A 22,434-nucleotide genomic window follows, 5' to 3' on the forward strand; every position below is an offset into this window, starting at 1 on the left:
CACAAAGAAGTTCTTGGAAACGTCCATTTCAGGATTATCTTCCTCTTCTCCAACTTACTGCCAATTTAGACAGGTCCTTACCCACCCAGAAACAGTGGGCTGTGGTATAATACATACATAGTACCCCTGGTTCACCAGCTGGATAGAAATAAGGGGGAAAGCTTTAACCACTCAGGCCTTCTGTTGCCAAGGACATGAATCCAATCCACATACTACCCCACACATTCATTGCACGTGCCTGAAATCTGCCAAATAAACTGTTACTTTTGTTAAAACCAGGTATGTGGCAACTATATAGATTATTTTCCTGTTTGGTGCCTTGCCAGCCATAACCTGTAAACAACTTGAAAAGCCAAATAATTAACATGGCCAATCAGCTAAGATGCAGCAAAGCGGCAAAAGAGAATTCATTTAGGAATCCTCGTTTTGCAAAACTAAATCATCACTACTGTTATTTGGAATATTAAAACCAAAAATAAATCACAGACTGAATATTCTTTGCAACCATGCCCTAATAGCACTGTAGGTTAGAATGTTTCTCAATCAGGTAATTGCTTATGACAAGAGCACCATTCATTAGGCTCCATCAGGAGGCTATCGGTCTTTCATTGACTCTGTCCCACCCTTCAACAACATCCTTCCCTTGTGCCCCAAAAATAGATGATCTTTCATTTCACTCCTTTCCTGTTCCACTCCACTTATGCACATTGTGCTGAATGCAGTAACGGTGCAGTAGGCTTTCATTTTTGTAGCCTAACAAATTGCAGAGTGGTTCCATTTTGTGGTGACTGAAAGTAGTAAAATTATGAAACAAAGCAAATCCTTGTCGTTGATTCAAATGAAGTGACACTGTGGCTGGGCATGGCGCAGTACAGTTTGGTTTGCTTATTCATTCCTAATACTGAACCTATTCATCATTCCATTTTAATTATGCCGCTAGTGACTTCCTCCAGTGAATCTGGTGTAAATTACTCTTTATTCTTTGTTACAGCTGCTAGTGGCAATGTTCATGGTAGATTTTAATGAAAAGATAATTATAAGTGTACCCCTAGTAACTTGGAACACTGGAGTTTTGACACTAATCTTTTCCTCCAGTTGAATCAATATCCAGTATTACTATTGATTACAAAGGTAAAACTTATTCAGGGTATTTCCTACAACCTTATAATTTTAATTACAAGAATATAGATTTTGCAGTTTGTTTTTTTAATCTAGTATATACAAACAAACTTATTGGCTGTAGGTATAATGACATCGTTCTCATTTCCCTCAAGGTAGTTAATTTTTATATAGGAACAATTGACCAGCTGTTTCTTTATCTGTAATTTCAGTGATTTAGACTCCATAAAACTTTGGGAACAATGGCCTTTGAGATGCTTCCAGTTTTGTTTAAAGGCATTAAATTCCTCATTGACCTTGCAGCACTGTTGACTAACTACCCGCGTGTAAATATATCAAAAAGTACCAGAATTCAAAGACCGCTGCTGTTTCTGTTGACACTTCCATCACTCAGGATAATCTGTTAGTTGATAAAATATAATTCAAACCAAACAACCTATTTCAAAATAACAGGTCTTATTTGGCCTTATCCAAATTCTAATCTACTGGTTTTGCTTTGAAAATAAGTTTGGATCTGGCGAAGTCAATGGATATGTGAAGAATTTTTGCCTGTCCTGAAATAATGAGTAAAATTTGTCCAGAAAAATGAATGTAAATAAGTACAATAAAGTGTCAGCTGGACATTTTAGGTTATGTGTGCATTATAGCTTAATCACAATTTTGATGAGAAAAACTACAGCTGTTTTTGTACAGAAATAACTTCAATGTAGTTGCTACAGAGTTTCCAGTGGTGGGGTGGAGATCCATCTCTACCAAAGGAGATGTAAGGTGTTCCTTCCCTCTGCCAGCCTGCGGGTTATCCATGGCCAAGGTGTAGCACTTGCTTAGCTCTACGATCAGGTTCATGTAAAACCATGGGAGAAGGTGGTGGGTGGTTGTATGAGCAGCTGGTGCATATCACAAGTCCTGCTTAGGCTGACACCAGGCAGACAGTCTCTGAAGAGCATTGATAATGGCTGGGGTCACTTGTCTTGTAAAGACACTGCCCAGAAGAAGGCAATGGCAAACCACTTCAGTAGAAAAATGTGCCAAGAACAATCATGCTCATGGAAAGACCATAATCACCTACATCATATGACAGAGCACATAATGATGATGTTGATGACAGTATTTCAAAATATAACATTCATCAATCTGGCTTACAGTATCCTTTGTTTTCATTCATCTAAAGGTTCGCGTGGTCCAAGGAAAGGAGCCTTCTCATTTGCTGAGTTTGTTTAAAGATAAGCCACTGATAATTTATAAAAGCGGAACATCACGGAAAGGAGGTCAGACTCCTGCTCCACCGCGGCGTCTTTTCCAAGTCAGAAAGAATCTGGCTACCATAACAAGAGTTGTGGAGGTAAGGTTAATTTAATGACTTATGAAATTTAATGGAGAATCTGGAATTTGTGACTTCAATGTGCCAATCTCAGTAGTTTGAAAAATGGAGAAGCAACAGATCTCTAAGATAAAAGAGAATGACATGAATTTTTCAGGAAAGTATTGGCGAAGTTGTCCGAACTTAGAACCTTCCCCATGTTTCATGGCAACTTGACATTTCAAATGTGAAATCCTGTAATTTCCCATCAGTTATTTCCACCAACTTTCAAAGGTTACACATTATATCAGAAGGATAGGAAGGTAGGCAGAGGGGATTGTGTGGCTCTATTGGTGAAAAATGACATCAAATCAGTAGAAAGATGTGACGTAGGATCTTAAGATTTTTAATCCTTACGGGTTGAGTTAAAAAAGTGCAAGGGCTAAAGACGTTGATGGCAGTTATATATAGGCTGGGCTGGGAGGTGGACCTGATGCACCATCAATAACTCTCTCTGAGACGTAAAGGCGAGATATCGGCTTTTATTGACTGGAAGAAGGAACCAGCAGTGAGTGACCACCATACTACATCCTGGAGACTGAGAGGCTGGGCTCCGGCCTCAATTGCCTTTATACAGGGGTCTGTGGGAGGAGCCACAGGAGCAATCAGCAGGGGGCGTGTCCAGACAGGTATATGTAGTTCACCACAGGACCTCAGATTACCACAGGAAATAGAAAAGCTGTGTCAAAAGGGCAATGTTATGGTAGTCACGGGAGATTTTAACATGCAGGTTGAATGGGAAAATAAGGTTGGTAATGGATCTCAAGAGAGTGAGTTTATTGAGTGCATACGAGATGGCTTTTTAGAGCAGTTTGTCATTGAGCTGATTAGGGGATCAGCTACACTGGATTGGGTGTTATGTAATGAACCAAAGGCAATTAGGGAACTTAAAGTAAAAGAACCCTCAGGAACCAGTGATCACAATATGATTGAGTTCAACTTGAAATTTGATAAGGAGAAAGTGAAGTAGCAGTATTTCAGTGGAGTAAGGGAAATGACAGTGGTATGAGAGAAGAGTTGGCTAGAGTAAATTGGAAGAAGCTGCTGGCAGAGATGTCAGCAGAGCAGCAATGGTGTGCATTTCTGGGAAAAATGATGAAGGTGCAGGACAGATGTATTCCAAAAATGAAGAAGTACTCAAATGGTAAAATAGTACAACCATGGCTAACAAGGGAAGTCAAAGCTATTGTAAATGTAAAAGAAAGAGCATACAGCAGTGCAAAAGTTAGTGGGGAGATAGAGGATAGAGAAGTTTTTAAAATCATGCAGAGAGGAACTAAAAATTATTAGAATGGAAAAGATGAAATATTAAAGTAAGCTAGCAAATAATATCAAAGTGGATAGTAAAAGTTTTTTCAAATATGTTAAAAATAAAAGAAAAATGAGAATGGATATAGGACCATTAGAAAATGAGGCAGGGGAAATAATAACGGGGGACAAGGAGATGGCTGATGAACTAAATGAGTATTTTGCATCAGTCTTCACCACTAGCAGGAAGACACTAGCAGTATGCCTTATGTTGTAGTGTGTGAAGGAAGAGAAGTGGGTGCAGTTACTATTACAAGAGAGAAGGTGTTCAAAAAGCTGAAAGACCTAAAGGTACATAAGTCACCCAGACCAGATGAACTACACCCTAGGGTTCTGAAAGAGGTAGCAGTAGAGATTGTGATGACATTAGAACTGATCTATCAAAAATCATTGGACTCTGGCATAGTGCTAGAGGACTGGAAAATTGCAAATGTTACTCCACTCTTTAAGAAAGGAGGAAGTCTGCAGAAAAGAATTATATAGACCAGTTAGCCTGACCCCAGTGGTTGGGAAGATGTTAAAGTCAATTGTTAATTATAAGGTGATGAATTATTTGGTGACAAAGGACAAGATAGTACAAAATCAGCATGGTTTCCTTCAGGGAAAATCCTGCCTGACAGACCTGCTGGAATCCTTTAAGGAGATTATAAGTAGGATAGATAAAGGGGATGCAGTGGGTGTTGTACTTTCAGAAGGTCTTTGACAAGGTAACACACATTAATCTGCTTACGAAATTAAGAGCCCATGGATTTACAAGAAAGGTATTAACATGGTTACAGCATTGGCTGATTGGTAGGAGGCAGCGAGTGGGAGCAAGAGGATCCTTTTCTGGTTGGCTGTCAGTGACTATTGGTGTTCCGCAGGGGTCGATGTTGGGACCACTTCTTTTTATCCTGCATATAAGTGATTTGGATAATAAATAGATGACTTTGTTGCCAAGTTTGTGAATGATACGAAGATTGGTGGAGGGGCAGGCAGTGTTGAGAAAACAGGTAGGATGCAGAAGTCCTTAGACAGATTTGGAGAATGGGCAAGAAAGTAGCAAAAGAAATACAATGTTGGGAGTAGAAATAAATGTGCAGACTATTTTATAAATGGGGAGAAAATCCAAAAATCTGAGATGGAAAGAGACTTGGGAGTCCTTGTGCAAAACACCCTAAAGGTTAACTTGCAGGTCAAGTTGGTGGTGAGGAAGGCAAATGCCATGTTAGCATTCTTTTCAAGAGGTCCAGAATACAAGAGCAAGGATGTGATGCTGAGGCTTTATAAAGCACTGGTGAGGCTTCACCTTGAGCATTGTGAACAGTTTTGGGCCCCTTAGAAAAGATGTACTGGCATTGGAGAGGGTCCAAAGGAGGTTCACAATGATGATTCCAGGAATGAAAGGGTTATCATATAAGGTATGTTTGATGGCTCTGGGTCATAAGGATGAGGGGCTTTCTCATTGAAACCTTTCAAATGTTGAAAGGCCTTTACAGAGTAGATATGGAAAGGATGTTTCCCATGTTGGGAGATTCTAGGACAAGAGGGCACAACCTCAGGATAGAGGGGTGCCCTTTCAAAACAGATGTGGAGAAATTTCTTTTAGGGTGGTGAATTTGTTGAATTTATTGCCATGTGCAGCTGTGGAGGTCAGGTCATTGTGTGTATTTAAGGCAGAGATTGATAGGTTCTTGACTGGACATGGCATCAAAGATTACGGGGAGAAGGCCGGAATCTGGAGTTGAGGAGAAGTAAAAGGGATCAGTCAAGATTGAATGGCAGAGCAGACTTGAAGAAGGAAAAGCAGAGTTGATGGAGGGGAGATTGGCTTCCGTGATATGCTGAGTTGTGTCCACAACAGTTTTTTTTGAGTCACAAGCAGATCAGAAACTATACTAAATCGTGATGCATCCAGACCAGATGCTCTGTATGGTGCATCAATAAAAGTTGGTGAGCATTGACAGGTATGTAACAAATTTCTGTCGATCCTTGAAGAAGTAGAGGCATTGGTGAACTTTCTAGGTGCGGTGTCACTGTGGTTGGAGGAGGACAAACTATTGGTGATGTTCACTCCTAGGAATTTGAAACTCTCAGAACTCTCAACTTCAACCAGTACTGTTGATGACAACAGGAGCATGTGCTCCAAACCCCTTCCTGAAGTCAATGAAAAGCTCTTTTGTCTCGCTGATATTGAAGGAAAGGTAGTTGTCATGATAACATGTTACTAGACATTCTGTATCTTTCCTGTACTCTGACATATTACCATGGATAAGCACAGTAAACTAATGCCAATCTCCATTTAATTTACCTTGCTTGTAGTGGACTGTATTTATCTAATAGTAAGCTTGTGAAAGGCAACTGTCTAAAATTTAACTTTGTTTTCTTTCTATTGTTAGGTTGACTTTGATGCTAGATCCTTGAATTCCAACGATGTTTTTGTACTAAAGTTACCAGAGGCTGCTTATCTTTGGGTTGGAAAAGGAGCCGGTAGTGATGAAGAGAAAGGGGCTCAATATTTTACCACAGTGCTTCAGTGCAAGGCAACCAGGATTACTGAAGGCGAAGAGCCTGGTAAGACGTCCACCAGTACATCAGTATTCTTCTGGATGAATATGAGATAAGGTTTGAAGATATTTTAAAGAAAATTCATAAAGAAAACAAAATCATTTGATTGTGTTTTGGAACCTTTTTCTTTTCTACAGATGTATTTTGGAAATCACTTGGTGGAAAGAAGGAATATCAGACTTCAGCTCTGTTACAAAATAGTGCAGATGATTTCCAGCCTCGCTTATTTGCTTGCTCAAATAAGACTGGTTGCTTCAATGTAAGTTTTTGTTGTGATGAATTATACAAAGTAAGCATATAAATCAAATTTGTTGCCTTTGTAATTCATTGACTGTAATTACATTTTTTCCCATTTTTTACACTGTCACATTTCCACTCGATGTTATGTTATTCTGGTGCCTGAAATAGAAAAGAGTTTTATTTACCAAAATCCACAGCTCTGAACATTCAATTTAAAACCAATCACACTCAGTAAACTAGTGTATATGGATTGAAGCTAATGGAGATTCGGTGCTTGGGTGCCCTTCTGGGCAATGTCCTTAATGTGAGTAAAATTACTTCAACTCTTCCTGAGTTTAGAGTACAGCATTATATGCCTTCCTCTCAACCAATTCACAGTTGTTTATCTAGATATTGGACAGTTAAAATGGAATTTGATTGTCTAAGAGAGTGATCTGAGAACAATAAAGATTATCATGCAAAAATGTTATACTTACAGCATTCTCTTTTTGGGTTGAATCGAGAATTAGAATCAGTTTTAATATCAATGGCACATTTGTTGTCCTTATTGCAGTAGTACAATGCAATACATAATAATGGAAAAATGTGAATTAAAGTAAAATATATATATATGAATATATACATAAAACAAGTAGTACAAATTTAGACATAAAAAGTAGTGAGCTAGTGGGTTCAATGTCCATTCAGAAATCAATGACAGAGCAAAGAAGCTGTTAGTGGATTATTGAGTGTGTGCAGTCAGGGTTCTGTACTTCCTTGATGGTAGCAATGAGAACAAAGCGTGACCTGGCTGATGGGGGTTCTTCGTGTTGGATGCTGACATTTTGAGGCAACACTCCTTGAAGATACTACAGAGGGTAGTGCCCAAGTTTACAACTCTATGCAGCTTATTCTGATCATGTGCTGTACCTGACCACCCCCCCACCATACCAGCTGGTAATGAAACCAGTTAGAATGCTCTCCATGGTACATCTGTAGAAATTTGCGGGCATCTTTGATGACATACCAAGTCTCCTCAATTTCCTAATGAAATATAGCGGCTGTCGTACCTTCTTCATAGCTACATCGATATGTTGGGTCCGGGATAGATCCTCAGAGATAGTGACACCCAGGATTTTGAAATTGCTCACTCTTTCTACTTCCTATCCCTCCATGAGGACTGGTATGTGATCCTTCATCATACCCTTTCTGAACTCCACAACCATCCATCCCTTATACGCATTGAAGGAAATCCTTCAGCTGCATGCTGAGAAGTCCTACATGTCTCGGCATAAATGGGTTCAGAATGCTTTTGACCACATAGGAGCCTAAAATTCATTTACCAAACATTTCTCTCATTTTCCTGACTGAATATTCCCAGTGCCTGCTGAAACTCCCCAATGCTTAAGATGGGCAGTCTGCCTTTGGGTGCTGCATCTACAAGTCTAATCATCTGAATGAGGACAACAGTGAAGAAAGACAAAAATTATATGTTCAAAGAAGTTGGTCCTTTTTATTATTTGTGTATTTTGTAATGGACTCATACGGTGAGAAAATTTCCTTTCAACCCACTCTGTGCACTAATCCTGGTTTATTAAGTACCCACCTACACTTCTTTCATTATGTGCCGTGTCGTATGATGTAGGCAAGCTTGGTCTTCCTTCTCTATCCTGCTTTATTCTACTGGTATTCCTTTCAACTCCTCTTAGATTCTACCATTCAAGAACACATTCATGACGATTTATAATGGTCAAACAACCTTCCAAACGGCACGTCTCTGAAATATGATAGAAACCCACTGTGAGAACACTCAAACTCCATATAGGTGGCTCCAGAGCATACAATTGAACCTGATCACTGAAACTGAGAGCAGCAGTTCTATTGGATCCTATTATTTAAATCTTCTGTGTTTTTGATGTTTTTAGATACTTTTAAAATATCTTAATATTTCATTTTAATTGCTTTTATATATTTCTAAATTTAAAAAGATTGAAAAAACTGACAAATGACAAGACTTTTTGAATTGAATTGACTTTTTCACTTACATTCTTCACATACATGAGTAAAAATCTTTGTCTCCATGTAAATGTGCAATTTATAGTAATTTGTAATAAATAATATGTACAACAGGAAAGTCAATATAACACAGAAATATAATTGTATTAGTGTGAATTAATCAGTCTGATGACCTGGTGGAAGAAGCTGTTCCAGAGCTTGTTGATCCTGGCTTTTATGCTGCAGTACCGTTACCCGGATGGTAACAGCTAGAACAGTTTGTGGTTGGAGTGACTCAGCTCTCCAGTGATCCTTTAGGCCCTTTTTGCACACTTGTCCTTGTAAATGTCCTGAATAGTGGGAAGTTCACATCTACAGATGCACTAGGCTGTCCATACCACTCTCTGCAGAGTCCTGCGATTGAGGGAAGTACAGTTCCCATACCAAGCAGTGATGCAGCCAGTCAGGATGCTCTTAATTGTGTCCCTTTAGAAAGTTCTTAGGATTTGGGGGCCCATATCAAGCTTCTTTAACCATCGGAGGTGAAAGAGGCACTGTTAATAACACAGCTTTTTTCGCCCACACAGCCAGTATGTACAGACCATGTGAGATCCTCAGTGATGTGTATGCCATGGAACATAAAGCTGTTCACCCTCTCAACCCCAGATCTATTGACGTCAATAGGGGTTAGCCTGTCTCCATTCTTCCTGCAGTCCACAACCAGCTCCTTTTTGCAACATTGAGGAAGAGATTGTTTTCTTGGCACAACTGCATCAGGGTGATAACTTCTTCTCTGTAGGCTGCCTCATTTTTAATTCAGGTTAGATCAATCAATGTAGTATCGTCAGCAAATTATAATTAGCAAACTGGAGCTGTGGGTGGCGACACAGTCAAGGGTATACAGAGCGTAAAGGAGGGGGCTTAGGACACGGCCCTGAGGGGCACCCGTGTTAAGGGTCAAAGGGACTTTGGTGAAAGATCCCACTCTTACCACCTGCCTGTGATCTGACAGGAAGTTCAGGATCCAGCTGCACAAGGCAGGGTGAAGCCTGAGGTCCCTGAGCTTCTTGTCAAGGAATTATGGTGTTGATTTCTGAACTGTAGTAAAAGAACAGCATTCTCACATAGGCATCCTTCTTCTCCAGAAGTTTAAGGACGGTGTGCAGAGCTGGGGCTATTGCCTTGTCTGTCGATCAGTTGTATTGGTAGGTGAATTGTAGGGGGTCCAGTGTGGGTGGTAGCATGCTGCAGATGTAGTCCTTCACCAGCCTCTCAAAGCATTTGCTTGTTAATGAGGTGAGTGTGACAGGACGCCAGTCATTCAGACATGTTACCTTGGTCCTTTTAGGTACAGAGACAATTGTAGATGTTTTGAAACAGGAGGGCACTCTACACTGGAAGAGGGAGAGATTCTGTCTGCCATGGAAAATTACAGAAGATACTTGTTTTCCCATTGATCAGGACCTAAACAAAGTTTCAGCAGATCTAGGGCAGCATGGTCAACCGTAAGAGAGATGATAACTTTAGGGAAACGGAGAACACATCCAATCAATATGGGTGGAAGTTCTGGGCCTATATCATTTGCAGACTTGGAGAACTTATGTATTTCATTGATGAGCCCATTATTCACAAATATTGTGGAATATGAAAACCTCCAGTGGGACTTCAAAAGTGGTTCAAAACTATTTAAGGAAAATTGGAGAATACCTGTAATATAACCTGCAATTCCCTGCCTCGTGGCCATCAATAGAACACATACAAACATCTAAAAAAAATGATTATTGTCAAGGACAACTTACCTCCTTAGATAAAGTAAAGAGGTGTCCTTTCATCAGGGTAATTCTTTGAGGCCCTTATCTGTGTCACATACACTGTGTTTATGTAGGTCACTCAGAAACAGACTCAGTCAATGGATTGTTATTCCTGGTATACTGTAACTGTGATTGCAATAAATGCTGCAAATAAATCTATTTAATTACAGAGCAGTTAAAGGGATATTTTAGATGGGAAAATATATCTTCATTTCCATTTAATTGTAAATGTAAGCAACCAAAATTTATGCATTACAGCATGGTGAATATAATTTGTGGCAATAAAAGAATTCTGGCTTTCTTTTTTTAAAATTTTGAACTGCAGAATATTAGAGATTAAATACTTAAGTTATTAAGAAATATATTTATTCTGAATTATCTGAGGATTTTGGTACCTTTTTGAATTGAAAATATTTCTACTTGTATTTTCCCCCTTAATGATTTCATTCTTTTTTGATGAGCTGATTTTTTTCTGATTCACTATTTGAAACTGGCCATAACCTTTGCAACAAGATAATCTTCAACAGTATTAATAAATCAGTTTTTTTCTCACTGTCAAATTTGACGCCTGTGCTGTTCAAACGTGGGCAACTGGACGGCATCTAGTAATGCCAATTCAGATTTTTTTTCTGCTTAAGTTCATATAGTTGATTGAATATTACTGTAGTATATGCTGTATGTTCAGAATGGTTAATTAATTATAATTTAAGATTCATTTTAATGGTATTCTGGCTCTATATTTAACTTTGGACCATGCATGGGGTAAACCATAAAAGTAACTATCCAGTATCCAAACAGTGCCATCCAATGTAGTTATTCCTACCAGTTTGTTCCAAAGAATGTTCAAAACATTGTTTTCAAAGTACATTTATTATCAAAATATGTATGCAATGTACAACCATGAAATTTGGACATTTTGTAAATTATGTTATTGACAGAAACAGGTTATTTTTCCTTTTTTTTACATCCAGCAGCAAAATCAAGCACTCCAAACCAATATAGCAATGAATGATGCATAAGTAAAGAGAAATCTGCTAGCCAAATGCTTTCCTCACTTCCTGCAAAAGAAAAGGTCCTTTCTTAAAGATGCTGCAATGAGTCTTTGTTTCTTTTGTCACTAACCAGTATTACACTCATGCTCAGTAATGTCAGTGGAAAAATCTTTATATTCTTTAGGCCTCCCTTCATTGGTTGTGGAGCAACTGCATTTCCTGGGATGGATTTGAAATTCTCAGACATAACTTCAATGCTACAATTGGCTTTCCTATCCAAGACCAAAAGAAGTTTTGCAGACAAGACCAAAATATATCAACCAACTCCAAGTATATTCATGTTAATGAGAATGGAATATATCACTGATTGCCCTGACTCCAGCTGACAAATAGATTCTTGACTGAGATAATAAAGGAATGAAGTTGCCTTTGGAGTTGCATGGCAGTAAAAATTAATATGCCTGGGACAGAAGGGAGGAAGTTGTGAATGTTTTACTTGAATTGCACTGAATATAGTACACCTATGGTTCTCTAAAAATGTGTTCCCTTCTGTTGATAAGTTATAGGCATCATCCACTCACCATCTGCAAGCCAAAGTCACATCAATCATAAATACTACAACTATAAACAACTACTTATTATATGTAAGGCACTAGCTTCTGCAACAAGACACACAGGCACAATGCAGTTTAAACTCAGCTACTGATACTATGACTTTGACATCTGGTATATGGATATATTCATCAACTAATGTTAGCACAACAGACTGAGTTTATGCTTTTAATCAATAAGCATCATGGTAACGGTTGTATATTCTTTGCTCTAGATTGAGGAAGTTCCAGGAGAGTACACTCAGGATGATTTAGCTGAAGATGATGTCATGTTACTGGATGTCTGGGATCAGGTCTGATCAGAAATTCTTTAACCTCATCGATACAATTGATTTTTTTTTTGTTTTTCCTCTCCTTTGTGACACATCGGGTGGCAACCTTGCTTTTTCTTTAGCATTTGGCTGTTTTTTGCAGAGCCAAGTTGCTAGTTCGATGCTCAAACCAGCACAGATGGAAAGCTTGCAGGAAGCCGGCTGGACTTAAACTCACCTTCAAGTCCAGTGCAGATGCCGCTACCAAACCAACTGGCTCATTGACATAATATGGACAAAACTCAGCTTGTCCCACTATCATCACAACTTATAAACTTAGTATGTTTGTTTATTATGTCCAATGTCTTTCTGAAGTTCTTTAAATCTGAGTAGTCTAACTTCCAGGCAGTGTTCTGTTTTTGGATTTTTGGTTGCCCAGATTCCTAGCATCAGGTGACCTTTTTCACTTTCTCAGCCTTGTGCTAATTCTACACAGAATGAAAAGCCCCATACTAGGTCAAGTTAGCTCAATCTTAATGTTGCTCAGAAATGTTACAAAATAAAACCAAATTTTGCCTTCAGTTTAAATGTTGACACTAATTCCTAATGTTTGCCTTTCAGTTGACATTCATTCTATTCAGTAGTGAGCAATCAATTTAGGATTCAAAATATTTCAAAAACATTTTCTCTTCAATACAATCTGGGGGATAAATTCTCTTCTGTTCAAAAGCACACCTATTCATAATTATAACTCACTTTGAAAGCAAGTTGTAAATAAGTAGATGCTGCAGCAGAGATTCCATCCTTTTCTGTAGTGAACCCCTAATGGTCAAAATTCTATCTGACCTGTGGTGGCTGTGTAGATATGAGACATATAAATCCGGCAATATTGGTCACCAAAGGACTTCCTATCTGCTAGGATGTGTGAACAAGCTTTGGAAAATACCTGGGCACATTTTTTTTTTTAACTTGGAGTGGCTCTGTTCACAAACTTTACATAATGGGATTTAAATCCATGATGAGGGAATCCAAGATGACTTGAGATGAAGCTTGGCTGTAGCCCCAATCTGCTTTCCAAGTCATTGAAGTTGCAAGCATTGTTGTTGAAAGACTTATACCAAGCTTTATTAACTAGGCATTGTCAGGGTTCCTAACAGATCATAGATCCTGCCATGCTTCACCTTGTTACACTACCCCATGATACATGTACCCTTTGCCCAGGCTTCACATTGTGAATATATGGTTGAACTGTAGAAATAACATGGTCTACATATACAATAATCAACAAATGTGATGGAAAGTATTAAAGAAAAGAGTGGTATTTAGGATCTTTAAAGTAATTGTGCATTATTATTTAGATATTTGTCTGGATTGGGAAAGATGCCAATGAAGTGGAGAAAAAAGAGTCAGTAAAATCGGGTAAGTCTGCCTTAACTTTATGTGTCACACAGAGAAAATGCTTTCTAAGGGTTAAAGATTAAAGAAGAGTTGACATATTAAACCTGAAAAATAATGAAGTGATCAAGGCAAAAGAGTTCATTTGGCCCAAGGAATGCAAATGCTACTTTGTTAGTTGTATCTGTCACTTAACCCCTACATTAAACCCTACACTACCACATCACATTCATCTTATTCAGTTTTCTCTCCCTTCTCTTCTTAATTTGCTTGAGGACAATTTTATGAAGACGAAACATCGTTATTCTTCTACCAAAGTCATAAGTGGAAAGGTGTTGGCCTATTAACTTACGGAGCTCCAGGCCTATTGCAGAGTGCATGGGATAGCAGGAGGAAAATCAGTTGGCAGAATGTTGCCCTCCCGTTTTTGACAGAGGACCTCAAGTCTCCTTGATTCTACAGAGAAAATAAATCAAGCACATCACTTGTCTCTTGATGTCGCAGTCACTGTATTTCTGACTGGAAATGCTTGCTGAGCTTTCTACGTCCTACTTTGCAGTCTTAATGTGCCATTCTATGTTAAGAGAGAGAGTTTCCAGCCCTGCAGACTAATGGCCATCACCCAGTCATTTTATCATAGACAAACACATTCTTTTCAGGGATCCAATCATAAGAACTTTAACTAAGGAGATGATAGCGGAGAAAGATATGTAAATTGTGGCAAGAGTAAGATAATTGTTGATGTCATTTGAGGAAAAAAACAATTGGAAATTCCTCTTCTACCCCCTAAATTTGAGATTTACACCACTTAATGTTATGTAATCCCACCTTTTGTTCAATATGATAACTTTCCTGCCATGTTAAGATCAACCTATCAGCACACCATATAGATTAAACAGAGTTAGTTTGTTGCAGAATGGTTTGACAACTGAACAGCCATCACATTCTTTTGAAAATCAGCCTAGTAGTTTTAATTTGACATTTGAAATATGAAGAAATTTGTGTGCCAGAACCATTACTATGGTCTTTTACTTACATAACACATACATATTCTAACTTAAAAGTCCTAATATGTTGTGGTGAACTATGTGCCTGTCTGGACACGCCCCCTGCTGACTGCTCCTGTGGCTCCTCCCACAGGCCCCTGTATAAAGGCGATCTGAGGCCTGACGCTCGGCCTCAGTCTCCAGGACATTGTATGATAGACACTCACTCCTGGTTCCTTCTTCCAGTCAATAAAAGCCGATATCTCGCCTTACGTCAGTGTGAGTTATATATGGTGCATCATATGTAAAATATTATCCTGGTGAAAATTGCCTGTTCCAATCTATTCCCACAGGAATGCTATCATTTTCTGCCAGTTAAATAGCTGTGATTACTGTAGCTTTTTCTCCTACTTCAATATCTATTGATTTTTTAAGAAGCTGTTGTAGATTGTGCTGGCCCACGATATTGTGCCAAACTCAGTAAACTATTCATTAAATGCCTAATTAAACAACTCCTCTGCCATCGCAAAGTCCATATTCCTCCATTTTCTGCATATTCACGTGCCTAAGTTTGAGCCTCTTTAATGTTTTTATCATTTGAATCCAGTAGTCATTCTTTTAAAGCTCTCTGTACTCTTCTCAGTGTCCACATTTCCGCTAATGGGGTGACCAGAATTGAATGCAATATTCCAGAGGTTTTAGAAAGTGACAGTGGATCTTCCTGACTCTTGAAGTCAGTACCTTGATTAATAAAGGCAAGCATGCCATGTGCTTTCTTTAACACCTAATGAACTTGTGCAACCACACTCAGGGAGCTATGGACTTGGGCCCCCAAAATCTCTCTGTACATCAATGATGTTAAGAGTCCTGCCATTAAATGTGTGCTTCCCCTTTACTTTTGACCGCTGGAAGTGCAACTAGTCACACTAGGCCGTATTGACCATTTTTACATGAGGCATTATTATGAAGACTGGGGACTGACAATGTGGCTTATGTCTCATTGTCAGTTCAGGTCAGAGAAATTAATTTATCTTGGTTCCAGATGCAGATTATAGTCCAACTGACTGGGCATTCATCAATGACAAAGTTTGCTGACAAAATATAGAACACAAACTGGCATCACGGTCACATATGATTCTAATCTATCATCTACACATGATTATCTAAGACAAGGAAGGCATCTTGGAGCAAGCAAGAACAAAGTTCAATATAAATTTATTATCAAAATACATATATGTCAGCATATACAACCCTGAGATTAATTTCCTAGTGAACATACTTACTAAGTCCAATAACCATAATGAAAGGTCGCACCAACAGAGCAGACAGCTATCGTGCAAAAGACAACAAATTGTGCAAATACAAAAGAAGAAAATAATAAAAAAATAAATAAGCAAGCAATAAATATCAAGAACATGAAGTGAAGAGTCCTTGATAGTGACTCCATAGGATGTGGGAATGGTACAGTGATGGGGCAAGTAAAGTTGAGTGAAGTTATCCTCTTTGGTTCAAGAGCTGATGCTTGAGGGCTAATAATTGTTTCTTAATCTGGTGGTCTGAGTCCTGAGGCTCCTGTACCTTCTTCGTGATGGCAGCAGTGAGAAGAGAGAAGGGTGGTGGGGTCCCTGATGGTGGATGCTGTTTCCTGCAACAACACTCCATGTAGACATGCTCAATGGTGGGGAGGGCTTTACCCGTGATGGACTGGGTATCCACTACTTTTTGTTCTGATCTACTATTTTACATTTAAGGGCACTGGTGTTTCCATACCTGGCTGCTGTGATGAATCCAGTCAACATACTCTCCTCTACACATTTATAGAAGTTTGTCAAAGTTGTAGATGTCATGCTGAATCTTTGCAAACTCCTAAGGAAGTAGAGGCACTGCCATGTTTTCTTCCTAATTGAAGTTACATGTTGGGCCCAGGACATTTTTTGCGAAATAAAAACACCAAGGATTTCAAAGTTGATGACCCTCCCCACCCCCTATCTCCCGATGAGGACCATCTCATGGACCTCTGGTTTCCTTCTCCTGAAGTCAATAAACAGCTCCTTGGTCTTGCTGATACTGAGTGAGAGATTGTTGTCATGGCACCACTCAGCCAGATTTTCAATCTGCCTCATATATGCTGATTCATCACCATGTTTGATTTGGCCAACGAAAGTAGTGATGTCCACTAACTTAAATATTGCATTGGAGCTGTGCTTAGCCACACCGTCATAAGTGTAAAGCGAGAAGAGCAGAAGGCTCAGCACACTGCCTTGTGGAGCACCCATGCTGATGGGGATTGTGGAGGAGGTATTGTTGCCAATCCGAACTGACTAGGTTCTGCAAGTGAGGAAACTGAGGATCCAATTGCACAAGGAGGTGTTGAGGCCAAAGTCTTGAAGCTTACTGATTAGTTTTGAGGGGATAATGGTATTGAATGCTGATCTGTTGTCAATAAAGGGCATCCTGAAGTAGGCATCTTTGCTGTCCAGATGTTCCAGCCCCGAATGAATAATTAATGAAATGGCATCTGTTCTGGACCTAGTGTGCTGGTAGGCATATTGAAATGGACCCAAGTCACTTCTCAGGCAGGAGTTGAATGTTTCATGACAGACCTCTCAAAACACTTCATCACTGTGAATCTAAGTGCGACTGGACAAAGTCATTGAGACAGGTTACCACGTTCTTCTTAGGGACCAGTATAATTGAAGTCTGCTTGAAGCAGATGGGTACCTCAGAGTGCTGAAGCGAAAGGTTATGGATCTCAGTGAACCCTCCAGCCAGTTGACCAGCACAGGTCCTTAGTACTTGGCCAGATACCCTATCTGGGCTGTTTACTTCCCATGGGCTCATTCTCCTGAAGGATGGTCTCACATTGGCCTCGGAGATTGAAATCACAAGATCATCTGAGTCTGTGGGAATTTATGATGGTTCCTCTATATTTTGATGGTCAGTGTGCAGAGAAGGCACTGAACTCTTCTGGAAGCAAAGCCCTGTTGTTACCTATGTTGATTGATTTCACTTTGTAGGAGGTAAAAGCATTCAAGCCCTGCCACAGTTCTCAAGCATCCTTCATTGATTCAAGTTTCTTCTGGAGTTGCCACTTCACCAGTGAGATGGCTTTCCAGAGATCGTACCCGGACCTCTTGAAACTTTCTTGGTCAGCAGACTTGAATGTCTCTGGACTGGCCCTCAGCTGATTGTGGATCTCATGGTTCATCCAGGGCTCTGACTGATTGTGGGGATTTTGTTTTAGTCTGTGTATTCATTCAGATTCACGAGATATGATCATGGCCCAGTCCATTGACTCAAAGTCAACCCATAGTGGCTCCTCTGCCTCCCATGACCACCACCCTGTTGTCCTCATCTCTAGGGGCCCTGCTCTTTAGCCTCGGTCTATATGCAGGTAGGAGACGAACAGCAAAGTGATCAGATTTACTGAGGTGCCATGTGAGTATGGAACGGTAGGTATTCCTTATCCTAGTATAAGATACTGTGTTGGGACACTCTGGTGCTACAGGTTATTTGCTGGTGGTAATTGAGCACTGTTTCTTTCAAACAAGTCTGATTCAAATCCCCGACTACGATATGAAGTGTGTCAGGGTGGTCTGTTTCTTGTTTGGTGACAGCATCATGCAGTGTCTCAAGCTTTGGATTTTAATCAGCTGCTGGTGATATGTGAAGATGATGATGATGATGGCATACGTCTGTCTCGAAGAACAATGGAAATTTCAGCACTGGAGTGATGTCGCCAGGGTACACTGTGCGGAAGTTATGGAGATCTTGGGATGCCCAGTCGTCAAAATCCCCCTCCCAGCCTCACCAGTGTAGTCTAAAGAAAAGCAAAGCAATACATTTGGCACCAGCTTGGCTGCAGGAGGATGTTCTGTGATGTCCAGCTGCCTTTCGGGCTCCACTCTGGATTTTCTCTCTAGGTTTATTCCCATAGCCTTTGTCTCTCCCAAGGCTGTTCACAAGAACCAGATACTGAGGAGAACTCTCTTGGTAAATTGAGTGGTCGGCATTTGATCATCAGGTGTTCAGGTACCACATCAGAGCAGCACAGAGAGTTTATCATGAAAACATACACCTCCACCTTATGCCTTTCCCAAATCAGCAGTTCACTCCATCCTGTGTATGGAGAAGCCTTTGGGTCTGATTGCCATTTCTGGCATATTCTATGTAAGCCATGTCCCAGTCAGCACAGAGCACAACAATTTCTCATTTCCCTTCAGTAGAGCAATTCTGCCTTCAAGTCCTCAGATTTCTTTCTGGCAAATGTATCTTTGATAACAAGTTGCTGGGTAGAGAGGGGGTGGTCTCATATCTCTGTGTTTCAACCTGGCTTGGAGTCCCTTTTCTCACCCCCTCCGCCGTTCCGCCTTGCTTCCAGCAATGGCATTGAACAGTTTTCCATTTCAAAGGTTCAAAGGTCAAGTTTAATGTCAGATAAATGTATACAATATACATCCTGAAATGCTTTTTCTTCGCAAAACATCCACGAAAACAGAGAAGTACCCAAAGAATGAACAACAGTTAAATGTGAGCTCCCACCCCCGCGCATAAACGGCAGCGAGCAACGATCCCCCCTCCCCACCATCAAAAATAAATGCTGATCGGTACTATCACCAAGCCCAAGTGTGTGCTAATCAGTAGCAAAGACACAGACCAAGGTTACCCCAAAAGCTTCACATTTCATCCAAAATTCTACAACCCACAGGTTCTCTCTCTCTGTGACAAGGGAGCGAGGTGTCCCCCATTTTCACAGCAAGCAGGAGACTTAATAAATACCCCCTGGTTTATGATCTTAAAAGTCTTGCTTTTTTTGAGATCTGTGTCTGAAGATCGCAAAGACCTCGGGTCTCCGGGCCCACAGCAAAAGGTTTTCCAGCCTCCTCGATGACACGAGTCTCTGGCCATGACACCGATCCTCGATCCACCCATCTCCAAAGCCCCAAGATCTTAGGCTTCTGAGCACGATCGAGGTTCTCAGGCCAAGCCTTTGGCATGTTGAATAGCGGACAGTCATGGAACCCCGAGAACGGGTCCCATTCCCACAAAGAACCGAAGCCTGCGTGTAACTCCAGGTCAGAGTCTTCAAAAGAGCCCTGTAAGGATACTGAAGGTAGAAATAGACCTGTTTCCAAAGATGCAAGCAAAGGAGTCGCCATTAGGCGCCATCATTCCTCTAAGCTCCACCTGTTTGCTCGTGAGTTAAGATAACAGGGAGAGTAATTCAAAAGAGCTATATTTAGAAGTACTGTACGAAACCCACAGAACATAACCATGGTTCGCTGGCGTAATCTTGCCAGGAACCCCGGATGAGTTTCACTTCTATAACTAACAACAATGATATTAATTGTCATGCCACTGTGCCTGGGATTAGGTAACTCAGTACAGACAGGGGACAGGACCTTCCAAATCAAAATGCTATAACTATTCAATGTTTTAATTTAGCTGATGCCTTAAGGGAGACTTTTGAATTATTTAAAGCCATTACCATTTCAATGTATTTTCTTTGTATAGTTTTATTTTCAAATCAACTTCCAAAAGAAATGAATATTAAAAACTCAAATAAAAATTCTGAAACAAACTGAAATGCTGTGCCAATCAACACAATTTTTTTTTTCGATATTCAGCGTGGAACAGGCCCTTCTGGCCCAATGAGTCACGCCACCCAGGAACCCACCTATTTTTAACCGTACAGTAATCATACAACAATTCACAATGACCATTTACCTACTAGCCTGTTGGACTGTGGGAGGAAACTAGTGCATCCAGAGGAAATCCACATCCTCATGGGAAGAATGTCAGAACTAAACTCTGAGCAGAAGACACTGGGATTGATCTCTGAGCTCCGATGCCCCAGGCTGTAATAGCATTGTGCAAACCGCTATGCTACCGTGACACCCCACAGTTAGAGTTAGGCACATCACATAGGCACTGTTTTTCAATTAAGTGTCTTTGTGTGCTTTCACCGGTCATCTACTGAAAATAATGTAACTATGATGAAGCTCAATTTACATGTACATGAGTTCTGGTATTTTGTTTTTTATAGGAATTAAATACTTCAAAATTCTACCATAAAATATGGTAGAATGGTTGATGCTTGTTAAAAACCACATGACTTCATCATACCATTTAAAATATCGCAAGATCCCAATTCTTTTTTCTGTCAATGTGAACCATCACTGAAAAGACCATCTTAATGCAGTGTTTCAAAATTCTAATTTTCAACTCCATAAGATAGTTTGAATAATTCTTTTGGACTGTCCTCCCAAACACTTCTTTTCCATCTTGAAGCTTCCTAGCATTATCTCCAGGACCAGATGCAGTGTTCCAACCTTTAACTTATATGTGTAGAAAAATCTCTGGGGATTTCGGTGGGTTATATGATTTTACATGGATCTGTCGTTCTTTCTTTGAGATTAAGGTGGATGAATAAGAAAAGCCCAGTGGAAATTTGGCCCCCTTGCTCTTCCATTCCCTGCATTTATTTACTTCAAGTGTTAAGCGGAAACATTCCAGATTCAATGAAGAAATGCCAGATTTCCTCAAAATTATAACATTTGATCTGTTTCTTCCTTTCTTCAGCAAAACAGTACATTGATTCAGATCCTTCTGGAAGAGATAAAGGGACTTCAATCATTGTAGTGAAACAGGGATACGAACCCCCAACATTCACAGGATGGTTCCTTGCCTGGGACGCAAACAAATGGGCAAGAAGCAAGTGAAGAGAGCTATGGTTTTCCTGAAAGTGGCATATTATCCAACCAAGCCCAGTTGATTGCTTTTAACATTCCATTAAGCTCCTATGCAGGCCTAATGTTGCTTTTCAAACTCTTTTGTTATACTGCTCATAATTTGCAAACAATTTTGCTGTTGTGTATTATTTGCACTCTGTGATTATCTTCAAAGAATAAAGCTAATCGAACACTTACAAAATGTAGAAGTTGTTTAAGAAGTTTTTAATGCGCATTAATTGAGTCACTATTCGACCAAACAAGTCTCATTTGAATTGCTACATATACATTAAATGTGTGGTTTTAAATCTGAAAATTATATAACTATATAATTCTGGAAAATTCATGCAAACTTTCATGTAAGTTGCATGAATGTTTGCAGGTCTACCATAAGTAGCACAGGACTTACAGGACCAAGGGTAATTCATTTGACTCCTCATCGTTGCTCTGCCTTTTAATGAAACTGCAGCTAAATTTTTACCACAGTAGCACTTTCCTGTACCAACCCCATGTTTGTTGATTAATATGTAAAATCTACTCATCTTTTTGTACATGCAGAGCAATTGAAACTCCACAGCTTGCTTAGGTAGGGAATTCCAAAGATTCACCAGCCTTTGAGTAAAGAGGTTTCTTCTTATCCCGGGCAACGCATACAAAACTCTGGAGGAACTCAACATCCTAGGGCAATATCTATGGAGAAGAGTAAACAGTTGATGTTTCGGACTGAGACCCTTCATCGGGACTGGAAGGAAAGAGAAGTCAGAGCAAGAAGGCAGAGGGAGGGGAGGAGGCAGTACAAGCTGGTAGGTGATAGGTGAAACCGGGGGAGGGGTGAAGTAAAAATGCTGGGAGTAGATTGGTGAAAGAGATAAAGGACTGGAGAAGGAGAATCCAGTAGCCATGGATGAAAGGGAAGGAGGGCAATTACTGGAAGTTTGAGAAATTGATGTTCATGCCAGCAGGTTGAAGGCTACTCAGTCAGAATTTAAGGTATTGCTCCTCCAACCTGAGTGTGCCCTCACATTGAATTCCAAATGAGGTATTATCAAGGTTCTATACAAATTGCAGTAGGACATCTTCATTATTTTCAAACTCTCTTAGCATTTAGA

At 39.9% G+C, this 22,434-nt stretch overlaps 1 protein-coding gene across 1 annotated transcript in view; it reads left to right on the forward strand.

Moving 5' to 3' along the window:
• scin (scinderin) overlaps positions 1 to 21,528 on the forward strand; it is a 135,384-nt gene extending 113,856 nt beyond the window's left edge. Inside the window, exons 11-16 of the mRNA XM_059972622.1 lie at positions 2,291 to 2,461; positions 6,166 to 6,340; positions 6,472 to 6,593; positions 12,178 to 12,255; positions 13,572 to 13,632; positions 21,177 to 21,528. Coding sequence (XP_059828605.1) covers positions 2,291 to 2,461; positions 6,166 to 6,340; positions 6,472 to 6,593; positions 12,178 to 12,255; positions 13,572 to 13,632; positions 21,177 to 21,316 — 747 coding nt within the window. The 3' untranslated portion in view covers positions 21,317 to 21,528. The remainder of the gene's footprint in view (positions 1 to 2,290; positions 2,462 to 6,165; positions 6,341 to 6,471; positions 6,594 to 12,177; positions 12,256 to 13,571; positions 13,633 to 21,176) is intronic.
• Positions 21,529 to 22,434: the final 906 nt, after the last annotated feature.

The sequence above is a fragment of the Hypanus sabinus genome, chromosome 6 (assembly GCF_030144855.1).
Source record: "Hypanus sabinus isolate sHypSab1 chromosome 6, sHypSab1.hap1, whole genome shotgun sequence".
NCBI lineage: Eukaryota > Metazoa > Chordata > Chondrichthyes > Myliobatiformes > Dasyatidae > Hypanus > Hypanus sabinus.